The following is a 27,977-nucleotide window of genomic DNA, read 5'->3' as shown; positions in this document are numbered from 1 at the left end:
AGAGCTAAGAGAGAGACTGAGATCTCTGAGCGAGAGAGAGACTGAGACCCGAGAGAGAGAGAGAGCTCAAAAAGAGAATGAGAGAGCTGGGAGTGAGAATGCGGCTCAGCCGGTGCACCATGACTCAGCACATTCCGCTCCGCACTGCACAGCCTGGGCGGCTGGGTTGGTGGCAGGTAAGAATGTGTGCTGCTGCTAGACTTTGTTTCACTCACTTTTTCAAGACCCTTCTTTACTTCTGTCTTTTATACAAAGACTAAAGCTCTAATACAATGTTATAAGTAATAGTAAAGCTCTACTTCACTGCTTATGAACTTTCCCTGACTTACTTTTCCTAGCCCAGCCTGACCCTTTCTTTGTGGCTCCCTACGAATAATGCTCTACTAATACTATACTATTGTCGGCACGGTTGGCCTAGTGGTAAGGCGTCCGCCCCGTGATCGGGAGGTCGTGGGTTCGAACCCCGGCCGGGTCATACCTAAGACTTTAAAATTGGCAATCTAGTGACTGCTCCGCCTGGCGTCGGGCATTATGGGGTTGACTGGTTGGTCCGGTGTCAGAATAATGTGACTGGGTGAGACATGACTTAGCCGAACTGTCTTTACTTTACTTTCTCGCTCTCTACCCTTGTAGTTGTAGCAAAGTTCTACAACACCGTGACTATGAGCTTGATAAACCACTGTATCACTTTTGCCGACCAGGCCTATCTGGGCTTTCTCCGTGTTACTCGTCCTCTGTTCAAGTATAGCAATTAAGCTCCACTAAACTTGCTATACTGTGTACATTCTCGTTGGCACAGATCTCGCAACCTATGCGAACTCTCTCTCGCTCACTCATGTTTCACACAGGGCTAAAAGGAAGCGTTGAATATATTACATAATTATACGTTCCTCGTACATCATCACACGTTGAAAATAGACCAGATAGGGCGGTGTGCTGTGAACCTTTCTCAATTAGTGTACAGATAGGGCGGTGTGCTGTGAACCTTTCTCATTTAGTGTACAGATAGGGCGGTGTGCTGTCAACCTTTCTCAATTAGTGTACATAGTCCAGCGCCGGTGTGACGTTTTCATCTTTCGCCGTGTTGATATTTCACTTCTCGGCCTCGTTGATCTAGTATAAACTCAACTGAACAAAAAAACACCCTTCGATAGTACTGATGAGCGACCTTGTGTATCTTACATTCATGGGGCCAAATTTGTGCAACCAATTTGTTTTATTTAACTTAGAAATTTGATTCATCCTAAAATGTTTTCCTTCTTACTCAAGGGACGTAACCACTCAGTACACGTTTTCGAAGAATTCGAGTTTGGGGGTAAAATCTATTAAATTTTACCACCAATTTTCTTCACATGCAAGAAACTGACATGCTTTTCGTCCATAAATAATTTCATTTCTTAATTTTACCAGGAAACATTTCAGTCTTGAGTATATGTCCAGGGGGAAATATGTACACAGGCGAAAGATGAAATCGTGACACCGGGTCCAAACCAAACTCTTACTTTTCTTGCATAAAGCGACAGAGAGAGAGAGATGAGAGCGTGAATAAGGTGTGGGATGTATTTTGTCGAGTCAGCAATTTGACGGCCGGTGTGGGCGCCGATAGATTGGGAGTCGAGCCGAGCGCTGTATCGACTGACTGTGTGGCTGCCTCGATCATTGGTCACGCCTACTTTTTGCTTATCGCTCTGTTCCTTTTCATCTGTTTTTGTTTTCTCTCTCTCTCTCTCTCTCTCTCTCTCTCTCTCTCTCTCTCTCTCTCTCTCTCTCTCTCTCTCTCTCTCTCTCTCTCTCTCTGTGTGCACCACCCCCTCCAGCGGGGTTGTTGAACTAGGGCAAAAAACGGCGTCACAGCTTTCAGTTCAGTTCAGTTCAGGTATGCCGCTGTGCGAATTGCGGCTTGTGTTCACCGAGTAAGTTTCCATTCAACACCCAGCTATGTTGATATTTATCTGTGAATGGACCCGTCACTGTTCGCTACCGTCACGTTGCGGTGTGCGAGTGGTTGATAAGTTTTAACCGAAGCTGCACCGTCCCGCGATTGGTTACGCGCAGTTGACACGAGCAAGACAGTGCGACAACATTCGTGACAGAGCCTTTGGAGGCTTTGCATAAAACATGAAGGGCACGTTTATTTACGGGATCGTTTCAAATGAAATTCCACACCGCAGGCAATTGTCGTGCCATGTACGGAGCGGTGTGGCCCCTTATTTATCTGTACATTGTATGCTTAAATACTTTCATCAGTGCACTCTGTGCTAAAAGCGTGCCATCGGTACATTGTATGCTAACATTGTTTCATTCGTGCACCGTTAGCTAAAGTAGTTTCATCGGTACATTATGTAGTTTCATCGGTACATTTATGATAAATGTTTCATATTCGGTGCACTGTGTGCTAAATCGGTTCGTGCGTGCACTGCAAGCTGACATCGTTTCATCCCTACACTGGGTGGCCGAGTGGTAACGCACTTGCGCTCGGAAGCGAGAGGTTGCGAGTTCGACCCTGGGTCAGGGCGTTAGCAATTTTCTCCCCCCTTTCCTAACTTAGGTGGTGGGTTCAAGTGCTAGTCTTTCGGATGAGACGAAAAACCGAGGTCCCTTCGTGTACACTACATTGGGGTGTGCACGTTAAAGATCCCACGATTGACAAAAGGGTCTTTCCTGGCAATTGTATAGGCATATATTAAAAATGTCCACCAAAATACCCGTGTGACTTGGAATAATAGGCCGTGAAAAGTAGGCAATGCGCCGAAATGGCTGCGATCTGCTGGTCGATGTGAATGCGTGATGTATTGTGTAAAAAAATTCCATCTCACACGGCATAAATAAATCCCTGGGCCTTGAGTCCGAGTCTGGAGATACTCGCGTGATATAAGACTTCATAAACATAACACTGTATCCTAAATCTGGTTCATTACACGCTGTTGTAAACAAGATCGTTTCATCTTTAGACTGTATGCTAAAGATAGCATCCTAGGGATTGGTGGAGCAACGCATAAAATAATGAAGACAGTTGTCTGTCGCAGTGCGTTTACAGGGCCCGTTGAGTGTGATGTACACATAATAGCGCATCACAGCATACAGTAAGGGGGAGGGGCCCGGGTAGCTCAGGTGGTAGAGCACTGGACTTGTGATCGAAAGGTCGCTGGTTCGAATCCGGGCCGGGACGGACACAGGTCAACTTTATGTGCAGACCCAGAGACGGTAACTATCTCCCACCCCCGTGTCACGACCTCGGTCATTCTACCATAAGTGCAGATGGCTGATACCACCTAAACACGCATACACTTGTGTATCTCATCTAAAGTCGGGAACATGCCCCTAAGGGCCGTAAGGGCGTAAAACTTGAATTTGCCTCACACTCACAGTAAGGGGGGACAGTTGGTTCGGCTAGATTGGTCCCCGTCTTTATCAAACGTCCCCTCCTCTCTATCAAATGAGTTATGCACTGGTCTGGGTCACCGCCCTCTCTCTCTCGCGGCTCGTCACTTCCTATCACATTTATTTCACACGAGGCGCAGCTGTCTCCAGGTAACAGACCGACACTGAGACAGACATACAGGCGAGCTGCGGAGAAGACTCCCAGAACCACAGGCACGGCCCCTGTCTTGTTTAGAACCAGCAGAGAAAAAACTCAGAACAAGCAAAGAGAGACAAAAAGAGAGCTGGAGAAAAAAAAGTATTGGAGTTGCGAGCCAAACAAGTGGGGAAACAAGGCACATTGGCCACATTGTCGGAATGTTTGCCCGTCTGTCTGAGGAGAAGCGGGGAGGTTTGCATAATGCGGCCCGGGTATGCCGGCTTTTAATGAAACCTCCGTGCCTTTGTCACTATATTTAGGCATGTGTTTCCCTGGCCACGGCTCGCCATTGCTTAGGTCTGATGTTTCTACACCACTACAGCCCCTGGACACGGACTGAAACACAACGATTGATTGTTGCTGCTAAAGGAAGGAAGGGAGGAAGATACGAAAAGTGTCTACGTATAGATAATCGTTTGGCGATATAGGCTGATGCGGTGTGATCATCAGCTAGCTGGTTTGAGGCGTGTCAGTGGGGAAGCCGCCAACTTGTGATTCATTCTGACGTTTCGCTCGTTAATTGCCGATGGTATTTTACAGCTCTCTCTCTCTCTCTCTCTCTCTCGCCAGTCTCTCTCTCCAGTCTCTCTCTCAAGCACTGACATTGTCGCCGGACACTCTGTGATGTCTGATGGCTATTTAGGTTCCATCCTTTTCTTCAACCCGTGAAAGCGAGCTGAGAAGTTCATTTGTGCAAGTCCATGTACTTGGTGTGATTGTCGAGGGGGGGGGGGGGGGGGGGGGGGGTGACGAGTCTAGACGAAAGTGTGTTTGCCAGACAAATTACGTTAGTCTGATGTACAGACGCTGTATTGTCGCCCTGAGTCTGAGACAGGAACCACCGGCACCCAGCACTGACTGGGTCACGTCACCTTCAGCTAGTGACGTACTGCTATGGATGGGAGGGGGGGCTGGAAAATGGAGTGGGAGGATCCGTGAACTTAATGACTTCCTCATTAGTTAAAACACTGACACACGTTATAATTTTCAACCAGAATTCAGGGCTGAATTGATTCAAACTTTCTTGTGGGCTCAAAAGATGCGACTATAGAGCTATTTTTGCGATTCAGGTTCAACAGTCCTTCGTTATTTTTAGATTCACGCGAGTCATGGGTCATTTCAAGACATAAGGTAACACTTGTGCATCTCCGTTGGAAAGTTTTAACTGGCTTGTGCGATCTTAACGAAAATACCTATCGTTTTATGTTCAAGTCAATCAGTTCAGTAAATGATGGAAAATGCAGAAACATTTTGCATTTCTGAAAGACGCATTCGCTGACATCAGTTGTGCACTTTTAAGCCACGGAAGTTACTTTGCAATCTAAGTAAACCGTATGAATAAGTGTGATTGTTGCGGCTTGTGATCACGTAAGCGTTGCTGTTGACTAGTGCTGCTTACACAGGCGTTAACCGCTGACCGGGTCACTGAACTAGAAGAACTGTATGGCTGTCATAGTGCTGACCTGGCACATTCCCTCTCCTTCCTTAGGTCTGACTTGTTGACACCATGTGTTGTCATGACACAGATGTTCTCTCTCTCTCTCTCTCTCTCTCTCTCTCTCTCTCTCTCTCTCTCCCCACACACCCACACACACACACAGAGTTAACCTTATGTTTCTCTTCATTTCTCTGAGCAGCAAACCATTGTATAAACTAATTTATTTGTCTCTTTGTGAATTGAGTAGCCAAGTGGTTTGTCAAATTCCTTTTTCAAGCAGGATACTCAATGAAAAGAAAAGTAGAGAAAGTAGGTAGATATGAGTAGATAGAAGGGGGGAGACAGCCGCTGTGGTGACTATCCGTGATGTTCAAATGATATGCGAGTGTTACCAGACAGAACCCCCTCCCTCCCTCCCTCCATGAGGACGGGGAAGTTGTCTACAAGGTGCCCTTTGAAAACATTATGCGTCTGAGTTCCTGGCGACAGCCCGGTCTGGCAAGACACTGCTCCCTCCCCTCTCCTTGTGACCGCTCCCCCCCCCCCCCCCCTTGTCCTGGGTTTGCCTGCAGGGCGTTGCTACTCCTTTGCTGACTTGCCCTGGCTCCACCACTCCTCCCCCCCCCCTTTTGTCTGTCTGATGCAAAATCAGATGCACAGTTATGACATTTCATCAGTGTGGTTATTTTGCCTGGCCACCACCACACAAAATGTCACTAGTTGCCTGGCTGTCTTTCTTCCACCAGGGCTGTGGAGACCTTCCAATATGCATTATATATGGTTGGCCAGGAATAGCTCATTGAGAGAAAATAATGTGTTCAATGTCTTGTTGGTCTGCCTTTTCGTCATTTTAGACTCCATTCTGTAAGAGAGAAATTAGGCTGGTCAGTTACTTATTGTACTTGTATTGAGACACATTGATGTTTTTTGATGTATTTTTTCTCAGCATGTTTTACAATGTGTGGTTGATATTGACAGAAGAGAGCAAAGACTTGACATATGGTTTGATTGATCCTCTTGGCTGTCAGTGGTGGGTGAATGTGTATTTTCATCTACCTTCTGATGTTGTTGTGGTTGTTGGTGATTGTGTATTCGAAATGTATCCTGACCAGAAAAACACAGGAAAATAAGTTGCTGATGGTATTAACAAAGGAGTTAAAGAATATAAAAATGTCCCAGGTTTTTTGGTGTCTCTCCCCCCCCCCCCCCAGTCATGTGAGGCTTAGACATCCTTGGGGAGGTATGAGGCAACTCAAAGTCCAACCTGGAAATACAAGCCAAAGGACAAACACAGCCTTGGGTTGTAGGGGTGACATTCCACTCTCATTGCTTGATAACCCGTGTTGCTGTCGCCTGTAATAAGCAGTGAAGTACAGCTGGGGGACTGTGTGTTGACAGGTATGTGGAGGAGCATGTCCAGAGGACCGGGGTGGCCATTGAAACACAGGGCTTCACCTTTGTCACCAGCGGCAGGAAGAGAGAATCACTCACAGTGAGTACTTGGATTTTCACTTTGCTTTATTTCGGAGTTTCTCTTTTTCTCCTTGCCTGTCATTGTACTTCGTTTTCTTTTTCTCTACCCACTTTTTACTTTACTTCATTTCTCTTTCTCTGCCAAATTCCACAGTAACACTCTCACTCTCTCTCACGCACTATTTTTTTTTTCAATCAAATAATCCTGGAGCTCTTTTTTGGGAGATGCACTCAGAACACAAAGACCCTATTGCGTCATGGCTGTTTTGAGCTTCATTTTTGGAAAGTCCGTTTGGAACCGTTATCATGGAAAACACTGATGCTACTCTCTCTCTCTCTCTCTCTCTCTCTCTCTCTCTCTCTCTCTCTCTCTCTCTCTCTCTCTCTCTCTCTCTCTCTCTCTCTCTCTCTCTCTTTCTCTTTCTCTCTCTCTCTCTCTCTCTCTCTCTCTCTCTCTCTCTCTCTCTCTCTCTCTCTCTCTCTCTCTAAGTTTTCAATGAATGGATGTTCATTTTTGTGGCTGAGAGGGGATGGGGGAGGGGCTGAAGAATGACTGTGGGTGCAGCTTGTTTAGTGGCTTGTTCACATGGAATGCCTGGCCCCTGGCTGGCTGGGCTGAGCATGAGAAGAATTTCCTGTTTGCCATCCTAACAGACCTCCACAGGCTGCTGTTACCTGCCCCCGTTAATAGGACACACTCCTTATCTCACCTTGCCTGGACAGTGGAACCTGTCTCCACAGCTGTGTTGTACAGCTAGAGGATTAGTGGATGGAGTTGTAGTTGGTGTGCGCCCACACACAACTCTGTCTCCATCTCTCACCACACACGTGTACACACATGCTCTCTCTCACTCACTTGCACAGACAGAAACTGATTAAAGTATTCATATTGAATTGGGTAAGAGTAAGTTATCAGAAGACAAGATACAAATACACCATCTGCAAAGTGTTTGACATCCACTGCTAATCAGAGTTATTTCAGGATGTGGAGAGCTATGATTTTGTTATTGATTTGTGTGCGCAGGGCAATGCAACCCTGCATCTGTACCCACACTTTGAGCCTCTGCGACAGATTGAAGGTAAGCCAGCTCACTGTCTGCCTGTCTCGCCCTTTTCATCTCCTCCAACATTCACAACACCCCCCCTTCCACTTCACACTACCAGGTATGGTGTTTCTCTTGCATGTGATTGCATACACATGAACTGAGGAAGATGCAGACACACTCAGCCATTACATGTATGCATGTTCTCTCTCTCTCTCTCTCTCTCTCTCTCTCTCTCTCTCTCTCTCTCTCTCTCTCTCTCTCTCTCTCTCTCTCTCTCTCTCTCTCTTCCTCTCTCTCTCTCTCTCTCTTCCTCCACCACCACCACGTGGTCTTTACACGTGGCACACACACACAGAATCAATTTACAATTAAAACTTGACAAAGCTTTGAACACTTGTTTAAAGTGCTTGGTCACGATGTCTGAACATGCAGAGAGCAAAAAGTGTGTGAAGATGACTCAGAGCAGGATTTGGCGTTTTTTTTCCCTGGCAGTCAAATTGCACAACTGGGTTGAAGCAAATGACACACAACCTGAGGGTTGATGACACACCATTTCAAAGCCAGAGATAGCTGCTTAGTGTGTCCCTGTCTGGGTTAACCCCGTGTTCCATAGTAAATCACAAGTATAGTTACCCTTGGTACATGATTATAGTACATGTATTGGCCCTAGTACTGATTCTGTTTTTTAATGCAAGCTTATGTTAAATGCAAAATAGGGGGGGGGGGGTGTTAGTCCTTATCACACACACACACACCCCCCCCCCCCCCCCCCCCCCCCCCCCCCCCCCCGCAGCTTAGGGGAAAGAATTTACCCGATGATGTCGACTAACGGATTCTGTTTTTCCTTTTACCCTTAAGTGTTTCTTGTATAGAATATGTGCACATCCTAGATACTGGGTCACAACTATGGGACATGGACACCAGAAAAAAAGCATGACTAAATGGAGTTAAAAAAAACACTTTTTCACGTACAACAGACTGTCCTTCAAATTAATTCATCAATGAGAAGGCCTTATGTTTAAGCATTATTCTAGAAACGGCATGTATATGCGTGTAGTACGTTTGATGTCGTGGGTTACATGGTTTCCACTTTGGGCTTTTATCTCCAACAAAAGGAATTTTATTTCACTGATTGCTTATGGCATGTAGACAATATCAATATATAACTGCTTTGTGCAGAAAAGTTTAAAATTATTGGTAAGTATAAGGTGGCCAGATATGAGACTAAAGTGGAAACCGTAACCCACGCAATTTCCAGGGACAAAAGTTTCACTTGTCAGTCATAGCAAGCCATTTGCATTCATGTTACCCCTTTCTGTTTTGAGATGAGATAGATACTTTTTAGCAAGTAAAAAATTTTGGTAGTGTGCTCACTGATAGTAAGTATGCAGAGAGAATATTGGCGTGAGTTACATGGAAACCATAACACGTAATGTTAAGAAATCAAGCTACACAAAAGATCAGTTTGCAATATGCTCTTTTATTTCAACAAAAAAGGAAACAGGGACTGTGTCAGTCTTCAAAAGAAATACTGCAAACGAGAATTGGCATTTGGGGCAGTCAAAACATCGAGCGAAGCTTGTGTGCGTTTCACACGAAACGATCTGACCTTGCTTTCGCTGTAAACTTCCGGTTCTTCGTAGCGCACAACAGGAATAACATCATTTAGTAAAACCCAATAAAAGTGAAACAAAGCACTCGGTTCTTTCAAAAAGCATATAAAAGAGAATGCAAAACAGTTTTTAACATGCTCTTAAAACAGTTGTTAAATAAGTGCATTGTCCGATCGTCGATCGTATGTTACAGAAGAAACGAACATTTCAACATGGCGCCAATCTTGTGAGCATGCTTGTGGCTTGAAATAATTGTATCTTGCTTTATTCTTATAAATATTGGAAACAGTAACAATGACTACGTATCAAAATCATTAGGGAAGACTTCAGTTACCATCAAACAGTTGGGAAGGCCTACTGTGATTCGAAATCGGCGTTCGAACAGTGAGGATACGATGACATCGAGCGTGCGTGTCATTCCAAAAACCGGAAACCGACGCGTGTTTGTAGCAAAATTCTCAGTTAGTATTCACGTGACCCGTGTCAAAACGTCATCAGTGGAAATTTCCACTAGGCTGTTTTGGTCCAACGCACGACTTTCACGGGAGAACCGAGACTACATGTTAACGCTGGCTGCGTTGTCGTGCGTTACTGAAAGAAACGAAAGAGGAGTAGGTTACCAACATCTGTGATTAAAAGCTCAGATGAAAGGGTTTCATAACGCCGTGTTGTGTTATGAAAAGAAAATGTCTTTGAAATGATTAAATCCTAAAAGTGAACTATTTGAAGGGTTCCCGTGTAGGGGGGATCATACTTCGTACTGACGTCGAAACTGGAAACCAATGTAACGCACGATAACGCGTTTTCTTCACCGATCAAACTCCCAGAAGAAGAAAAATGGATGTAATTCTTGAGTGTGTATGTCGAGAATAATCCTTCAGCTGACCCATAAACATCACAATAAAATTCACAGAGCTTTATTCTCCATTATGTACAGCTGCAACACAGACTGGTGTATTTTTGTCCCAGTTTTAGGTGCTGTTTTGGGGGCATTTTGGCTAAAAATTAAATCGTTTAAAACCCACAGCAATGTTTGGAAACCCAAACTTGGTTGTTACAGTAAGTCAAATCCATCCCCTTTGACATCAAAGCATCCCCTTTGTCATCCATTGCACAGAGATATTGTGACAGTCATTCAAAGTTGACAACCCATAGTATTTCCCAGTATCTAGGACGTGCACATATAGTCAAATTTCTGTAAAGATTTTAGTCAAGCAGTATGTAAGAAATGTTAAGTCCTTTGTACTGGAAACTTGCATTCTCCCAGTAAGGTCATATATTGTACTACGTTGCAAGCCCCTGGAGCAATTTTTTGATTAGTGCTTTTGTGAACAAGAAACAATGAACAAGTGGCTCTATCCCATTCCCCCCCCCCCCCCCCCCCCCCCCCCCTTTCCCCGTCGCAATATAACCTTGAACGGTTGAAAACAACGTACACCAAAGAAAGAATTTAATATACATTCATTTTGAAAAAAAGAACAGACTGCTCATTCCGCGAGTATTTGAGTCTTGTGGTAGATTCTGGCCCAATCCCTAACCTCAATTCAAAGCATCAGTTTGCATGTGCACGCACAAACACACGCTTTTACTCACCTGCTTGATTTTATGCGTGTACAATTGTAAACGTTTGGTCAGTCTGTTTATGTTGTCTGTGTGTGTGAAATACTTGCCAGTGAGAAGTCGGCTCCAGATGCGGCTTTTCAACAGGTAGCCTTGCTGTTTAACTCAAGCTGCCTGATGAAGAGCTGTCCTCTTGTGCACGACATACCAACACTGGCACCACCTGTTTCACACAGAAGAATGTGTGTGTGAGATTGGTGTATGTTTTACAATTAGATTCATCAGTAACTTTATCTTTAACAATACGAGTGCTGAAAGTACAGCAATAGGTACACAAAATTACAAGCTAGTACTTGTTTAAAAAGTATTTTATTGAGTCACTTGAGAAAAAGTGACTATGTAATCGGTCAGTGTTAGTCTGTCCGGCCGGCCGTCCGGCCGTCCGTAGACACCACCTTAACGTTGGACTTTTCTCGGAAACTATCAAAGCGATCGGGCTCATATTTTGTTTAGTCGTGACCTCCAATGACCTACACTTTAACGATGGTTTCGTTGACCTTTGACCTTTTTCAAGGTCACAGGTCAGCGTCAAAGGAAAAATTAGACATTTTTGAGTCACTTGAGAAAAAGTGACTCTATGTAATCGGTCAGTGTTAGTCTGTCCGGCCGGCCGGCCGGCCGTCCGTAGACACCACCTTAACGTTGGACTTTTCTCGGAAACTATCAAAGCGATCGGGCTCATATTTTGTTTAGTCGTGACCTCCAATGACCTCTACACTTTAACGATGGTTTCGTTGACCTTTGACCTTTTTGAAGGTCACAGGTCAGCGTCAAAGGAAAAATTAGACATTTTATATCTTTTCTCGGAAACTATCAAAGCGATCGGGCTCATATTTTAGTCGTGACCTCCAATGACCTCTACACTTTAACGATGGTTTCGTTGACCTTTGACCTTTTTCAAGGTCACAGGTCAGCGTCAAAGGAAAAATTAGACATTTTATATCTTTGACAAAGTTCATCGGATGTGATTGAAACTTTGTAGGATTAATCTTTACATCAAAGTATTTACATCTGTAGCCTTTTACGAACGTTATCAGAAAAACAAGGGAGATAACTAGCCTTTTCTGTTCGGCAACACACAACTTAACGTTGGGCTTTTCTCGGAAACTATAAAAGTGACCGGGCTCAAATTTTATGTGAACGTGACTCATTGTGTTGTGAATAGCAATTTCTTCCTGTCCATCTGATGCCTCGTATAATATTCAGAACTGCGAAAGTGACTCGATCGAGTGTTTGCCCTTCTTGTATATCTTTGACAAAGTTCATCGGATGTGATTGAAACTTTGTAGGATTATTCTTTACATCAAAGTATTTACATCTGTAGCCTTTTACGAACGTTATCAGAAAAACAAGGGAGATAACTAGCCTTTTCTGTTCGGCAACACACAACTTAACGTTGGGCTTTTCTCGGAAACTATAAAAGTGACCGGGCTCAAATTTTATGTGAACGTGACTCATTGTGTTGTGAATAGCAATTTCTTCCTGTCCATCTGATGCCTCATATAATATTCAGAACTGCGAAAGTGACTCGATCGAGCGTTTGCTCTTGTTACTTTATTACTCGTGGGTCCAAAAGAAAGCAGGCAGTAATATTCCATGGTAAGCAGTATTGCTTGTCATAGCACATCATAGGTATGGGATATTTGTAGAGAAAAGTCTTATCAGTATCTTATAAGGAGAACTGCACCAACAGTTATATTTTTGGAAGCAAGGTAAATAACATCTTGTCAAATGAGGAATAATTAGATTAATGTGGTCCACAGGATTCATGCGCCAGACACTGACATTTCCTGTTTTTCTGTATCTCTGACAACATGGCAAAGAAAGCCAGAGGTAGTTTTCTGTGAAAGAGTAGAAGTGCTGATGCAGCACTCGGCCTGGTGTGAATGTACTAAGCTTAGATCAGTGTTGTACTATGTAACCAGTACTGTACCAGGATGTAACCAGTACTGCTGAATGTTCCATGATGTAACCTGTACTGCTCTATGATGTAACCAGTACATGCCGCTCATCAGTAGTGGAGGCTAGTGATAATGGTAGCCAGCCTAGAGGGCAGTGGAGAGGAGTGTACAATTGTGCTGGTGGGCTGTCAGCTTGGCACTCACCCAGTGTGTATCTACACTGGACCTGTGCTCACTGCTGTATGGAGAGCTTCATAACTTGGAAGCCACAGGTGAACTTTCAGCTGCTTGTCAGTCAGCACAACTGGACCTATGAGGGTTAATTCAGGGTCCGGGGAGGTGTTGCTCTCTCCCTGCTCTTCTTTATAAAAAGTATTGGGTGAATAGAAAGTGGTCTTGCTACTGTCTTTCCTTGTGTATGAATGGGTGGGCTTTTGTTCCCTGCTGTGCAGTCCTTGCTATGTTTTATAGGTAGTGCTGGCTATGGGTTTTGTTTCTTTTGTAAAGAGTGCACACAGGTCTCCTTAAATGTGTAGAACAATATATAGTGACCAAGGCAAAATAGACATTTTGCTGATGTAGGGAAAAAAGGAAAAGATCAGCTGAGTTCAGTATCTTTGTTGACAGGATTACATCAGCAACATCAGAGCTTTAATAGAAACTGATTAGTTACAAGGGATTGGGGGTGAAGCTGGGAGGTAACCTTCAGTGTGGATGGATGTATGGATGAGTTATTGTGGCATTGCTGAATTAGTGAATGAAATCCTGTGATCTTGTGTACGGTAGTCAAAAGACGACCTGCTATACTCCGCTCTCCCTTTGGACAGCTATCGTACTTGCAAGGCGAGCTGCCAAATGAAGGGCTGTGATTGGTGGGAATTTCTGCTGCTACTGTTCTGATCACAAGATAAATCCTGAAAGACTCACTCTAGATTGTTGCAAACCTGTTGGAAAATGATTTCAAACATTCTATGTTGTCTGTTCAACGATTTGTGTCTGTATTCCGTTGGTTGCCTGTATCTGTGTGATCTCAGATTAGATTTATACTACTTATAGTGTTAATATTGAGCTATAGCAAAGGTAATAATGATATAACCGGCGATACTCCTGCAATTTGAAAATGTGTAACTTCCGTTATTTTATGCAAGGATCAATTGCTGTGAGAAAAACATGGAAGACCATGCAGTGCTGTATAGCTGAATAGAATGTGTGACCACTCGCTGCCACTGTGACCACTCGCTGCCACTGTGACCATGCTGTTCACACCCACATGTACCTGTGTCTTTGCCTTTTGCACCTGTTTGTACCTGTGTGGTTGCTCTTGCAGGTGTCATTGATTACCTGACGACGGAGATTTCCACGTCCAAGCAGAAGAAGTTCAGCCTGGTGACGTTTGTGGACACGCCTGGCCTTGTTGACGGTGACATGAAGTACCCCTTTGACGTGAACCAGTCCATTCTATGGCTCGGTGAGTGGCACTATCTTCCAACACCAGTCTCTAAACACCTTTACCTCTCTCTCTCTCTCTCTCTCTCTCTCTCTCTCTCTCTCTCTCTCTCATGATTTAAAATTCAGTATGTTTCAATTGTGGGCTAATTTGATTATGGCACACACAAAAGGTTCAGTTTCTGAGACGCACCCATATATATGTGTGTGTGTGTGTTCTGATAATGTATGGTTGTATATCTGTATATCACATGTCGATAAAAAAAGATCTTATTCTTATATTACTATTATTGCGTGTGTCTGCGTTTCATCATAAAAAGTTTGTTCCTATGTATTCCCATTTCGATTATAACCATTTTGCTTAGATCAGGACTAGCTGTAAGAAAGGTCCTACGGACCTAATGCTATCTTTCCTGTAATAAAGTTCAATGTTTCAAGTTCAATGTTTCAATGCTCTCTCTCTCTCTCTCTCTCTGCCCATCTGTTCACTATGCCATTGTGTTCCTATTGCTAAGCTTCTTTCATTATTAAAAAACAAAGGAATACTGTACTCACCAATACAAGAACGGGACAAGACGGTACGAATTTTCGCTTATGGAAGCTTCATCAGGAAAAACAAGAACACAAAAGACAACAAAAAGCAGACGCAACACGGAACGAACAAGGTTTGAAAGAAAATGGAGGGGAAACACGCAAAAAAGGGAAGGACAAAAAAAAAAAAAAAAAAAGGAAGTCCTTCCCTTTTTTGCGTGTTTCCCCTCCATTTTCTTTCAAACCTTGTTCGTTCCGTGTTGCGTCTGCTTTTTGTTGTCTTTTGTGTTCTTGTTTTTCCTGATGAAGCTTCCATAAGCGAAAATTCGTACCGTCTTGTCCCGTTCTTGTATTGGTGAGTACAGTATTCCTTTGTTTTTTAACTTTGTTCATCTTACCACAGTCACTTCGTTGTTTAGATTTCTTTCATTATGGTCAGTTGTTTTCTTTGGGTGATGTTGCAAAACTGGAACAGAGAATCAGTTTAGAATTAGAGACATGTAGAGGGGGGAGTGAGGAGAATGTCTTTTTTACCTGATCCAAACAAGTTGAATTTTAGTCTCAGATTGCACAGATTTTAATGTACCATTTTTTTTTTTAAATTCGGGGGAGCCGAACCCCCCTTGGAAAAAAAAAGGATTTTCTCTTTTTTCATCACAAGTGTCCCACCCCTGAGAAATAGAAAGTTAAGAAATTAGGTATGTAAGTGTGCATGGCATCTTGAGTAATGACATCAGATTGAAACTTCCCTGTGATCAAATAAGAATGGTTCAATAAATCATTCAGATATTTACAGGTGCCTTTATGAAGGTATTTTATTTGTCTTTGTTCCTGTCGTCAGCACTGGTTATGGCCTGTCTGGCTTTGAGTTTTCGTCACAGTATTTCACAGATGAGGGACGGCTAAAGTAAAACTTGTTATTATGTATCAAAATTCAAAGTGGATAATACCGGATTCTTACTTCTTAGCTTGGGAATGAGTTGGTTCGATCAGACAAGAAATGATGGATCTCACATGACTGTTTATTGGCAACCAGACCCTGTGTGTGACGTTTATATGGCCTTTCCCCAGTGTGTGTCGCTTGCAGTTTACTGCCTTCCTGGTCTTGAGGCCGGGCTTGGTTAGCTGTTTTAAATAATGACACTTGACTGCCTGGCCTGGGCATTTTGCAGTCACATGGTAAAACTGTAAAACATTGAATGTCTGTTGAATGACTGTATTGCCTAGCTATGTGGACCGAGAGGCACCTCTTTACCTAGTGTCAACTAATGACTATGTATTGCCTAGCTATGTGGACCGAGAGGCACCTCTTTACCTAGTGTCAACTGGTCCCTAAAGGAGGGCGTGAAAGCATTAATGTATTGTTATATTCTAGCTGTGGTGTGAGAGAAAGAAATGTCTGAGTAGTTGATATCCAGGTGAAGAGATCTTCATGGTTTTATTCATTGCTTTCACCAATGACATGGAGAATGCTCACAAAATGCGTGTCATTAAAACGGGTATGAATTTTGTTTAAAAGACGTCGGATGTTCATGCTGCGGCAAGTGCAACAAAAAGAAACTCAAAACAGCAGTCCCCCATAATTGGATTGATCTGTATAGCTAACCCATTTGCACTGACAGAAGAAAAACACGATGGCTTACTTTTTCAGGCTGACCCAAACCTGTGTTACTCCTTGTCTCAAGAAAGGTTACTCTAAATTGTTGTCGGGTGTACTGATAGCTGAAAGATGCACGCAGTGCTTCAGACAACACAACAATCAATCTGCTCTACATCGTGTCTTCATAGTTGTAAAACCAGTGTCCCCTTTCATCTTCAAAGTTCACAACTTAAAATAGCACCACTGAGTTCTATTGATTCTAAATGTGGCCTGTGCTAAAAAGCAGACAACATGAAGCGGATACAGACCAGGTGTTTGGCATCATTTAGCAAACTGTCATTGACACTGCAGAGTGTTACTAGTGGAGAGATACTACACAGCGTGTATTCATCCATTGCAGGTGTCCATCCATGATAGGGATACTTTGTAGAAAACTGGATAGAGAAGTGAGGATCCCAAGTAACGGATACTGCTGTACATTTGTATGGTAAACTGCAATTAAGAAAGAAATTGGTAGACACAGTGAGGCTCCTCTGACTATCAGCACTAGACTGGACCCAATCTGTCCAATCAGAATCCAAATGCTGTGGTAAAGCAGTGTGTGATGGCTAGCTAATTGCAAGAACCCATCTCGGAGCACTGTAAAAGAGTAGAACATGGTATTGAGATCAGATTGAACTGTTAATTGCTACGAATTGGAACGGTCTCACAGTTTCTGATTTGCACTTGTACACAATTTCTCAGCATGCAGCAACAAGTTGTGATATTTTTGATCTAATATTTGCTGCTTTATTGATCATGTTTATATCAAATGTTTGCATCTTATTTTGCAAAAACCTTGTGCACACCAAAAACTGTGCTGTTCAGCCGTGGAACTCCCACAAAGTTTCATTAAATACATTTTTAGAATATGACAGCAGGGAGGGAGGGTGTATGTGCAGCAGTCAGTTCAGACAAAGCCCTCCTGGAAGGCTTTCCTTTCCTTGAAGCCTTTTGCTAGGTGTGAAATGTGTTAGAAAAATGTGCTGAATCATCAAAAAAGAAACTGCAGCCAGACAATGGGACCAGGAAATCCCCGGCTTGCTAAAGAGTGCATTGTTGCAAGAAATACGAGTTTTTGGTGCGTCTTGTATGCAGATAACTGGTATTGATTATTCTGCTGTCTGGCGTGGAGACATGCCTCCTGCGCTGAACATGGCTAGAGCCTTACTGCATGCAACCATCCCCACTGCCAGCCTTTACTGCATGCAACCATCCCCACTGCCACCACTGTGGCCTTCTCTGCAGTAAGCATGTTCACTGCAATATGCACACACAATTTATAGACCTGAACAAGGGTCTGTGCCACAAAAAGTGCTGACTTGCTGATTATCATCGTTGTCATTCAGGATACTGAAGTTCGTGTAGGAGTGGGTGTGTCTTTACCTGGGGGGATGAGACGGTCATAGTCTGATGGGGGGGGGGGGGGGGGGGGGTCATGGTCTGTTCACTACTGGGACAGGCGGGGATGTAGCTCAGTCGGTAGCGCGCTGGATTTGTATCCAGTTGGCCGCTGTCAGCGTGAGTTCGTCCCCACGTTCGACGAGAGATTTATTTCTCAGTCAACTTTGTGTGCAGACTCTCCTCGGTGTCCGAACACCCCCGTGTGTACACGCAAGCACAAGACCAAAAAGATCCTGTAATCCATGTCAGAGTTCGGTGGGTTATAGAAACACGAAAATACCCAGCATGCTTCCTCCGAAAACGGCGTATGGCTGCCTAAATGGCGGGGTAAAAAACGGTCATACATGTAAAATTCCACTCGTGCAAAAAAACCACGAGTGTACATGGGAGTTTCAGCCCACGAACGCAGAAGACTACTGGGACCAGTCATTGTTCTGTCTGTTGTAACTGTGCTGAGACCAGTCATTATGTCTGTTCACAGTAATAGGGCCAGTCATTCTGTCTCTGTTCACAGTAGTAGGGCCAGTCATAGTTCTGTCTCTGTTCACAGTACTAGGGCCAGTCATGGTTCTGTCTCTGTTCACAGTACTAGGGCCAGTCATGGTTCTGTCTCTGTTCACAGTACTAGGGCCAGTCATAGTTATGTCTGTTCACTACTGGGTAGAGTCATGATTCTCTCTGTTTACTGTCTGTTTTACACTTGGACTCGGCTGGTTTCAGCGTGGGTTGAAGGTTTTTCGTCAACATGCTAACGCTTTGTCTCCTGATGATATTGATCTGCAGTCACATAGTACCAGCCTTGTGATTGTGGTGAGATAAAGCTGCAGAAAGCCATGCATTTTGTTTCCACACCAGCTTGGTTAGCGGCAAGCAGCAAGAATTAAATGCACTTGGTTCTGGCAAATCCTAGCTTTTGTTTTAAGTTGAGACCCTTGCTGCTTGATGGTGAATTGTGGAAGACAATAGCAGTGCACCTGTTGAGGTCTGAAAAGAAGTGGGAAGAATTTACCCGATGATGTCGACTAACGGATTCTGTTTCTCCTTTTACCCTTGTTAAGTGTTTCTTGTATAGAATATAGTCAATGTTCGTAAAGATTTTAGTCAAGCAGTATGTAAGAAATGTTAAGTCCTCTGTACTGGAAACTTGCATTCTCCCAGTAAGGTCATATATGGTACTACATTGCAAGCCCCTGGAGCAATTTTTTGATTAGTGCTTTTGTGAACAAGAAACAATTGACAAGTGGCTCTATCCCATCTCCCCCCTTTCCCCGTTGCGATATAACCTTGAACGGTTGAAAACGACGTTTAAACACCAAATAAAGAAAGAAAAGCAGTGACTTTCGTAAATTAAGGGGCTTATTGTCCGTCAGGTTTTAATTGCCTATATTGGACATGAATTGGTTTATACGATTCGAGGTTTACGCCCTCACAGCTTCTTGATGTTTGCGTGTTTAGGTGGTATCAGCCATCTGCACTTATGGTAGAATGATCAAGATCTTTAACGTGCCATTGTGGTGACACGGGGGTGGGAGATGGATACCGTCTCTGGGTCTGCACATAAAGTTGACCCGTGTCTGTCCCGGCCCGGATTCGAACCAGCGACCTCTTGATCACAAGTCCAGTGCTCTACCACCTGAGCTACCCGGGCCCCCAGTGACTTTAATTTTAGAGCCAAAGTTAAATAACCATTGTGTATCTTACAATGAATGGTGTGTGTGTTGCAGGCGACCTAGCTGACCTGATCTTCGTGTTCTTCGACCCCATCGGCCAGGCCCTGTGCAAGCGCACCCTGAACCTGGTGGAGAAGCTGAACGAGAAGCACGCCGACAGGATGCGCTTCTACCTGAGCAAGGCGGACGAGGCGGGACACGAGAGTGATAGGCAGGTACCTCCACTCTCTGACCACACCACTGTCTCTGGGCTGACCGCTCAGACAGCCCTTATTTTGTTCTGATTGATATTTGATTAAACATACGTCATTCAAATATGATTTCAACACAAATGAAAATTAGGAATGTGCACAGAGAAAGTGATATTGACTGATATGCAGTTGCGCGACCGCTGATAATTAAAGGGAAATAACTTCAATCATTTCTAATGAATACTATTAAACATCCTGAAGTTGACTCCTTAATCCTAGTTCTAGACAGGGTAATGGGTGTAGAAAGGGGATAAACACAGTGGACTCTCTCACGAAGAGTGCTTTTTTATCAGCGGAGCATTTCTTCTGTCTTGCAGGTTAATTTGCCCCTCGCATTTTACACATGCCTGGAGGTGAGAATCCTCGCCTTTATAATTGCTGTAGTCATCCCTTTTCACACGCATTGCAGTTGTTGTGAGGACAACTCATAGCTGTATTCTGTGTTACCTTGTTGAAGACGAAAAGCATTTTAAAAGAATTGTCAGTAAAATTTAAATATTTGTTGTAGATTCAGTATCTCCCCTCCAAGATTATGAGACAGTGCCTGATTTGCAAGAGAAATGCGACTAGCAACTAAGCGTGCTTTGTGTGTGCGTGTGCAGCGTGTGATGATGCAGATCGTGCAGGAGCTGTGTAAGCGTCCCGGTCTCAACCGCACCGGCTTCGACATGCCCACCATCTACGTGCCCAACATGAACCAAAAGGTTGGTAGCTGCCTGTATTGCGCAAGGTTGACTGCTCTAATCCTGGTCGCATCTGGTGGGTTAAGGGTGGTGATTTGTCATCTCACAGGTCAGCTTATGTGTAGACTTTCTAGAGTGTACATGCAAGCACAAGACCAAGTACACTCATTCAGAGTTAGGTAGGTTGTAGAAACAAGAATACGCCAAGCATACATCCCCCAAAATCATGGTATGGTCATATAAATATATATATAATAAAAATGCATCGTGCAGAAAATGCATGATTGAACGTGGGAGTTATAGCCCATTAACGCAGACACATTCACCCAACAGTTTCACAAAGTCTGAATTTTGGGGCAGTTGTGTTGAAGCAAACGTTAAGTTAGAGCACTGATACCCCTCCTGTAATGGCGCTACCTGTCGGGTAACTTCACCAAACTGTCCTAATTCTTATTGTCATGCGTTTTTCAAACGGCCACCTCTGATTAAATGTACCGGCACGGTTGGCCTAGTGGTAAGGCGTCCGCCCCGTGATCGGGAGGTCGTGGGTTCGAACCCCGGCTGGGTCATACCTAAGACTTTAAAATTGGCAATCTAGTGGCTGCTCTGCCTGGCGTCTGGCATTATGGGGTTAGTGCTAGGACTGGTTGGTCCGGTGTCAGAATAATGTGACTGGGTGAGACATGAAGCCTGTGCTGCGACTTCTGTCGTGTGTGGCGCACGTTATATGACAAAGCAGCACCGCCCTGATATGTCCCTTCATGGTCGGCTGGGCGTTGAGCAAACAAACAAACCTCTGAATAAATTGTTTCCAAATATTGTTTGTAAGTTTATCTCCCTCATGGCCACACAATGGTATCGATGGGGGAAAAAAAATGCATACAGTACAAATAGCAGATATTGCTCACGAAAGATTTCAACCCCCCCCCCGGGTTAGGGGGAAGAATTTACCCGATGCTCCCCAGCATGTCGTAAGAGGCGACCAACGGATTCTGTTTCTCCTTTTACCCTTGTTAAGTGTTTCTTGTATAGAATATAGTCAATTTTTGTAAAGATTTTAGTCAAGCAGTATGTAAGAAATGTTAAGTCCTTTGTACTGGAAACTTGCATTCTCCCAGTAAGGTAATATTGTACTACGTTGCAAGCCCCTGGAGCAAATTTTTGATTAGTGCTTTTGTGAACAAGAAACAATTGACAAGTGGCTCTATCCCATCTCCCCCCTTTCCCCGTCGCGATATAACCTTCGTGGTTGAAAACGAAGTTAAACACCAAAAACAGAAAGATTTCAACCGATGCTTGATCATACCGGGTTTGCAGCGAAAGCGTGCTAACGTCTTCTATATTATATTTCAGTGTTCTATCAAGTCATGCCATGCCCGACTGCCACCGGTTAGAAATTGTGCCTGACAAGTGATTGAGTCGAGTTCAAACCACAGTTTGTTCAATTTTGTTTTGCATTTTCTTTACCCTTTTGACTCGCCTGAGTAATGGGCCAGCCTTTGTATTCATGTGTCGGTCTGTATGGACAGCAAGCCGGCTGTGGACAAAATACTTAATGTTGAGGTTATCTCGGATGTTTTTCAGGCTAGACCTCTGCAACTTTGCTCACTTTTAGGGTTTGATGATCACACAAAGTGACCCAAGTTTGGTTGACCCTCGTCACATTTTGGGGTCACAGCGGGGTCATGTTCTTTTCATAAAAACTTAACATGAGGTTATTTTAGATGTTTTTGAAGCTAGAGCTTTGATACTTTGCACACTTCTATTTGATAATCTCCCGACTTGACATACATTTGATTGACCCTCAAGTTTTGGGGTCACAGGGGGTCATGTTAGATTCGTAATAACTTGTCATTGATGTAATCTCGGGCATTTTTGAAGCTAGATCTGTGAAACTTTGAACACTTCAAGGGTTTGATAATCTGCGGACATGACCATAGTTTGGTTGACCCCCGTCACAGTGGGGTCATAATTGTAAAAACGTGTACGTCAAGGTTTTCTCGGTTATTTTGGGAGCAAATTTCAACAATTATAGGTCTTTCTGAACTATTTTTCCCTGTGTTTTTTTGTTTGTTGTTATGTTGGTTGGTTCTTTCTTAATTTGTTCACCATGGTTACTGTTGTTCGTTGCATTGCTTGTATGTTTTGAAAAGAAAACAAATAAGTCCTCTTGTTAAAATCTCAATGTCTCAAGTTGTAGTCCTCCATGGGGCTCGTTCGTTGCCCTTGATTCTGATTCTTTAGCTTTAGCATGCTTAGGGTTCACCGCGCTGGCAGAAAGGTTCACTTTATATGCGCAGAGAAAGAAGCCCAGTGATTTCCCCATTCGAAAAATAACCAACCCGATAGCTATAGTGGTTCTACCAGACTGTCGTGAATACCAGAGAAGCTTGAACAATTAACGGGTGATAGTTACCAGACATTTGTACTTTACCAAACACAAATTTACAACTTTTTAAGAATTTGGACTCTGGTCAATTTAGAGTGTAGATTGTACATGAGACATTATACCTGATTATACCTGAGGCATTATACCTGATTATACATGAGATATTGTACCTGATTATACACGAGACATTATGCGTGATTCTAAATGAGAGGTTACTGTGTGCAGAGCAGCCGGTGTGCCAACCAGATAGAGGAGGTGTGTAAGGACGTGGAGAAGACCATCAACCAGACCGTGCAGAACACACTCAACTCGCTGGAGCGCGACTGTGACCAGATCTCACAGATCGTGGAGGAAAAACTCAGGGAAGACAGGTCAGTCATTTACACTCTGCTTTACACTCTGCTTTACACTCTGCTTTTCACTCTGCTTTACCAGGCAATCCAAATCACGAAAACAAAAACAAGTTTTGTGGTGCAGTGTGAACTGTACATGTACTGTAACTATCATGATGTATACTTTAAGCCGGGTGAGAGGGACAAAATAGTGGTTCTTTGCATGCACAAGTTATGTTTCACCAGAGGGGGTTACATCCATATTTACAAGACCATAATGCCCCTGGGACCCCCCCCCCCCCCCCCCCCCTGGTATTATTTATTATCTTGAACCTCATTCTTCCTTGAATGGATTGCCTGTTACCACATTGAATATTTCTGTCAATGTAGCTAAAAGAACAATAAGTTTTGGATTGTCACAGGAACTTGATCTAAAGCGGTATTGTTTGTTCCATAGCACATTCATGGGAGGTTTTGCTGGCTGGGCTAGATCTCTCATTTTATAAGATTCAAGATTTTGCAGATTGTTCAGATTGGTGTCCCGGGAGAGAGTTCGAGTGGAAGTTATCGTTATTAAGGCAAGGGAGAGAACCTGCCTTCACCTTACAGTCTGACTGTTTCAGCACCCAAGCATCAACCAACTGGCGAGCCAGGATGCGAGGCCTGTGCTACAGCCTGCTGGGAATGATCCTGCCGCTGTTGCTTATGGCAACGTTCCTGATCAGCACGTCCCACTCCACACTGAATTCGCTGCTGGGAGGCGAGGTGATGGTGGTCGTCGACACCTACCTGGTCAGTACACTCCATGAAAACCTCCCCCTGTCACCCCTGTGAGGGTCATGATCACATGTCTGAAGCTACTTCGTCAATTGACCCATTTCCCTCTATTGAAAAAATAATTTGACGGTTATTCCGTCAGTCCAAAATTGACTAAAAGGGGGGGAAATTTAAACCGCTTTACATGTGGTGATGTTTGCAAAACGCGTTGAACTGCTGTCGCCATCTAGTTTCAGCTTTCAGTTTGAGCGGAAGTATTCTTTTCAAATCATACTGAATGAATGTGAAATGTTGACTGTTGATGCAGTGTGCGATGTCACCTCCACAGTGCTATTTCTGGAATCAGCTACACACTTGTATTTCACATTACCATGTTCACGTTGGCCATTTTGAATCACAGTGAAAATGTGTTTTCATGAGACGGGACTTAATCCATTTCATTGGTTTAATACGGCTGAAGTGGAACCAAATGCAATGTATTTTCATTTCCTTGTGTAAGGTTATACACTGTCATGCCAGAAACTACCTACTCAAGATGAAAAACAAGTAGTCGAAACCACTGCATTCTTAGTTTGGCCTAGTGGGAAGCTTGGCCGAATTTTCACCCGAACAATTACAGAAGGTCTTGTTCACAATGATGGAGCTGAACATGGTTAGATAGTTGATGACATGTTGTCAGCTTCCTGCATGGTGTTGATTTACCTACCCATTGTTGGTGGTTGCATGTTGCAGGGTCCACTGAGCAGCCTGTGGAAGCAGGTGCCATTAGGTTATTCCAACTACATCATCGGCGCCATCCTCTCCCTCGCCTTGCTCATGCTGCTCATCGCTAAGTTCACCTCCAGGTCAGCCATACCTCCCTTGTACAGTGGAACCTCCCTTTTAAGACGTCCTTCATGATGACAAAATCAGGGAGTCTTTAAAAAGGGGGTAAATTAACAAAGCCTATGAACAGAAAGTCTAAGAAAAAAGGAGGGAGTCTTTGGTTTAAACAGTGTTTATTCATATTTACATGTTCAGGAAATGTACATGGACATAGGGTGAAGACAACAACAAGCCTACGGCTTATGGCGGTATCTTCAAACACATTTACAATAAGAACATGACAGACAAGCCCTTACACAGTAAATAAAAACAATCCGTAAATTTTACTCAAAATATTTACCAAATTTAGGAGAGAAAAGAAAAGACGAAAAGGTGAGAAAACCAACAAAAATAAAGTAAACACAGGGTCTTTAAATGGAGGGGTTTCCACGGTGATAGCAAAATGTCTATAGTTTTACCCCTGCCCCTTTAGAGACCCCCCAAATTGTTAAAAAAGCAAGTCTTATTTACAAGCTTCATTTTGCCTGGCCTGGAACACACAAGTTACAGATTTTATGAAGAGAAGGGAGGAAGTCTAGGACTTTTCCTGATGTCTTTTCTATATAAGGGAAAGGAATTAGTGGCAATTTATAAAGAATTTGTAACAGCAGAGGTACTGCTTTTACATTATGAAGTATAGGAATGTAAAATGGAAGTGCTCTGAAATGCATTGCCTACGTTATGTAGTAAGAGCTGTTATTAAATAAAACTGCTGGGGATGTGTGCGTGTGAAGCCACACAATTGAAGACAGAATTAAAGAAATTGACGTGTACTCTGAAAGTGGCGAGTAAAATGGCGCGCAGAAACATGTAACTGGCGAGTAGAAATGTTCCATCTACTCGCCAAATGCGAGAAGTTGCTGAAACAAACTGTTGGTTTGGCTTGTAAAGTTTGCTCTCTGGCTAGTACATTTTCAGAAGCACTAGCCAAAGGCGAGTACACCATTTGTTGGACTTTCAGCGCTGGTACTGTGTGGAAAATCGTGCGTGTGTGAAGAAAATCCCATGTTGACCTCTTCTTTTTTTCCTGCAGGACTGCCCCCACCCTGACCCGTAAGCAGAAGAGGAGCATGCAAGACATCAGTGACTATGTGCAGAATGTCGTCAAGAGCAAGAAGGTAAGATACTCGTGTTACAGCACCTGACACTGTTGTTGGTTTTCAATCTGTTTTGTGAAAGTCTTAAATTAAAAAAATTAAAAAAACAAGTCTTCAGCAAAGACATTAGGGCAGAAGAATATTTACTTGGGCTCTGGCATTTTAGAACAAAGTTTTTCATCATTGTTCTTCAAATATTTCCAGTATGTTTGTGTTGGTTGTTCTCTTGTTAATTTATTGGTATATAAATATTTCTGTTGACGGCTCCAAAGTAAAGCCTTAACATTGTAACTGCTAAGTGTGTGTCACTCTGATCGCTGTTTGTTTGGTCTCATCTTGCACTTCTAACTTGGTTAGTTTGCAGTTATTCCTTCATTAGTTTAAATGCATTCCCTGTAGCTCTGCATGTGACTGATGGCTATTTTGTGTTGCAGCAAACCCTGTATGCAGAGTACCTGAAGCAGTCGGTGGCCGACCAGGACTTGTGAAGAATCTCACCAACCTCCCCATGTCATCCTAAGTTCAAAACATTCTCCTCCACTGTCAGTCTCAAACGATATTCCATCACTCCATCCTACTTTCCTCGCCTCACCGTGAAGGGCATTCACTCTGATGCAAAGTACTGGTGACTTCAGTCTCTTCCAGGCTTCCCAGCTTTTGTTTAAACAAAAAAAATGACATTGTTTAGATTGGTTTGTGGAAATATCAAATCCACAAATCTGTTGGCTAAATAAATAGTTCTGCATGTTGGATATCTTCCATGTCAACAAATATTGTCTCAGGACTTGCTACTCTCTCACTGTCAAAGACTGCTGACCCGTTTTTGTTCAGCTCTAAATCCGTATACTGTATTTCGGGCACAAAGTCTTGATTCGGGATTTTTTTCAGGCCAGTAAACTATGAATTTTGACTTCATCTGAAATCCAAATCAAAAAGATGATTTTATTAACCAGTCCTTCTCTATTAGTCCCTCTAAATGTTTCATTTCCTCTACAAAGAAAAGAACAGAATTGTGTCCAAAAATCTGTGTGCATTGACGATGACATTTGCTTGACTGATCAATCTTTGCACGAGTGTATTATGTTTATTGTCGAATTTGATGCTCTAGTATTTGACGTTCTGAGTGGGAGAGGTTAAAGGTGCATTCCTTCCCGTGTCAGCCATTTTGGTCTGCGAGGTGTGGAAGTGGAATAAAGGCTTCCTTGTGACACTTTAACCTCGGCTCCTTTTCTGTGCACAGTAGGCATTGTTTAGCTGAATCCATTTTCTGATTGACATAAATGTCTCTTACAAAAATAATTCAGCTCGAAATCCCTTTTTTGCACAGAAAGAAGCCGGGCCGTTTTAGTTTATGTCCAAGTTGAAAAATGCTTTTTGTGAAACCCCTGGACAGGTCTGTGGGGTTGATTCAGTGGTTGATTCAGTGGTGTACACGGGAAGGAATGCGTCTTTTGGTTTTGTTTTCTGGTGCAAGGTTTTGTCTTCACGGACAAAGGCACCGTTTGCAAAGGCAGCAGTTGAGAAACGGTGGTGGGATCGCACATCTACGTACATTGTATTCACAGTATTAGGACTTAATGTGTCTGGTTATGTGATGCACAGGGTTAGGTTGGTGGTGGGTGTTCTCCTTACTGGATCAGGTCAAGTAAATAAGAGGGAAAAAAATTCATGAAGATATGTACATTTTTGGGAATAAATTTTGTAATTTGATTCAGAGTTGGAGCCGTACTGCATTTACAGCCTTGAAGTACCTGGTTCCCAAGGGTAGAATTGTTGTGCAATTTGTCCAAAAATATATATCTTGATTATGTAGAAGACGTAAATGTTTTAATTTGTATAATTTTTAGGTAGTAGTGAAAGTTTTGTAGGTAACTTGATTGTGTACTTAATAAATTGTGGGAATCAGGGTGCAAGGCATGCTTGGTTGTGTTCAACTGGTGTACATGGTGCAATTCGGGTTAGATGAACAAAACTAAACTTTGACTCCTAGTCTCGGTATATGTCGGTCCAGTTCATGTTCAAAGCAAGGCAGCTACTCGCATTTGACATATTCCAATCTTGTTTTGTTGTCGTGATGGAAAAACAGCTTTACAGACAAGATATTTTTTTATTAATGTTTATCAGCTGTGAATGAAATAAAGTTTGTCTGCTCAGGATGTGTTGAGTTTTCATCGGTGTATGGTTCATATTTCATACTTTGAATAGCATCAGATGCACACACAC

General features: G+C 43.2%; 1 protein-coding gene and 1 long non-coding RNA gene across 2 annotated transcripts in view; one reads left to right on the top strand and one right to left on the bottom strand.

Annotated features, from left to right (window-relative positions):
- Positions 1–27,977, bottom strand: part of LOC138975188 (uncharacterized) — a 214,262-nt gene that overhangs the window by 29,993 nt on the left and 156,292 nt on the right. The window lies entirely within an intron of this gene.
- On the top strand, positions 133–27,907 carry LOC138975183 (uncharacterized). Its single transcript, XM_070347843.1, has 12 exons — positions 133–176; positions 6,417–6,510; positions 7,516–7,570; positions 13,999–14,139; positions 19,416–19,576; positions 20,215–20,316; positions 21,649–21,684; positions 22,910–23,055; positions 23,640–23,808; positions 24,526–24,638; positions 25,691–25,775; positions 26,189–27,907. The coding sequence occupies exons 4-12, from the start codon at positions 14,097–14,099 to the stop codon at positions 26,240–26,242; spliced, it is 909 nt and encodes a 302-aa protein (XP_070203944.1). The 5' UTR covers positions 133–176; positions 6,417–6,510; positions 7,516–7,570; positions 13,999–14,096; the 3' UTR covers positions 26,243–27,907.

Source organism: Littorina saxatilis, linkage group LG9 (assembly GCF_037325665.1).
Source record: "Littorina saxatilis isolate snail1 linkage group LG9, US_GU_Lsax_2.0, whole genome shotgun sequence".
In the NCBI taxonomy this organism is placed as follows: domain Eukaryota; kingdom Metazoa; phylum Mollusca; class Gastropoda; order Littorinimorpha; family Littorinidae; genus Littorina; species Littorina saxatilis.
Note: the sequence above shows the minus strand (reverse complement) of the source record. Positions and strands in the feature narration are given on the sequence as shown.

Coding starts and splice junctions, on each gene's coding strand:
- LOC138975183 (XM_070347843.1), top strand. CDS start 14,097: ATGAAGTACCCCTTTGACGTGAACCAGTCCATTCTATGGCTCG. Junction 21,685..22,909: donor GCCATGCCCGACTGCCACCG/GTTAGAAATTGT, acceptor TACTGTGTGCAG/AGCAGCCGGTGTGCCAACCA. Junction 25,776..26,188: donor ATGTCGTCAAGAGCAAGAAG/GTAAGATACTCG, acceptor TTTGTGTTGCAG/CAAACCCTGTATGCAGAGTA.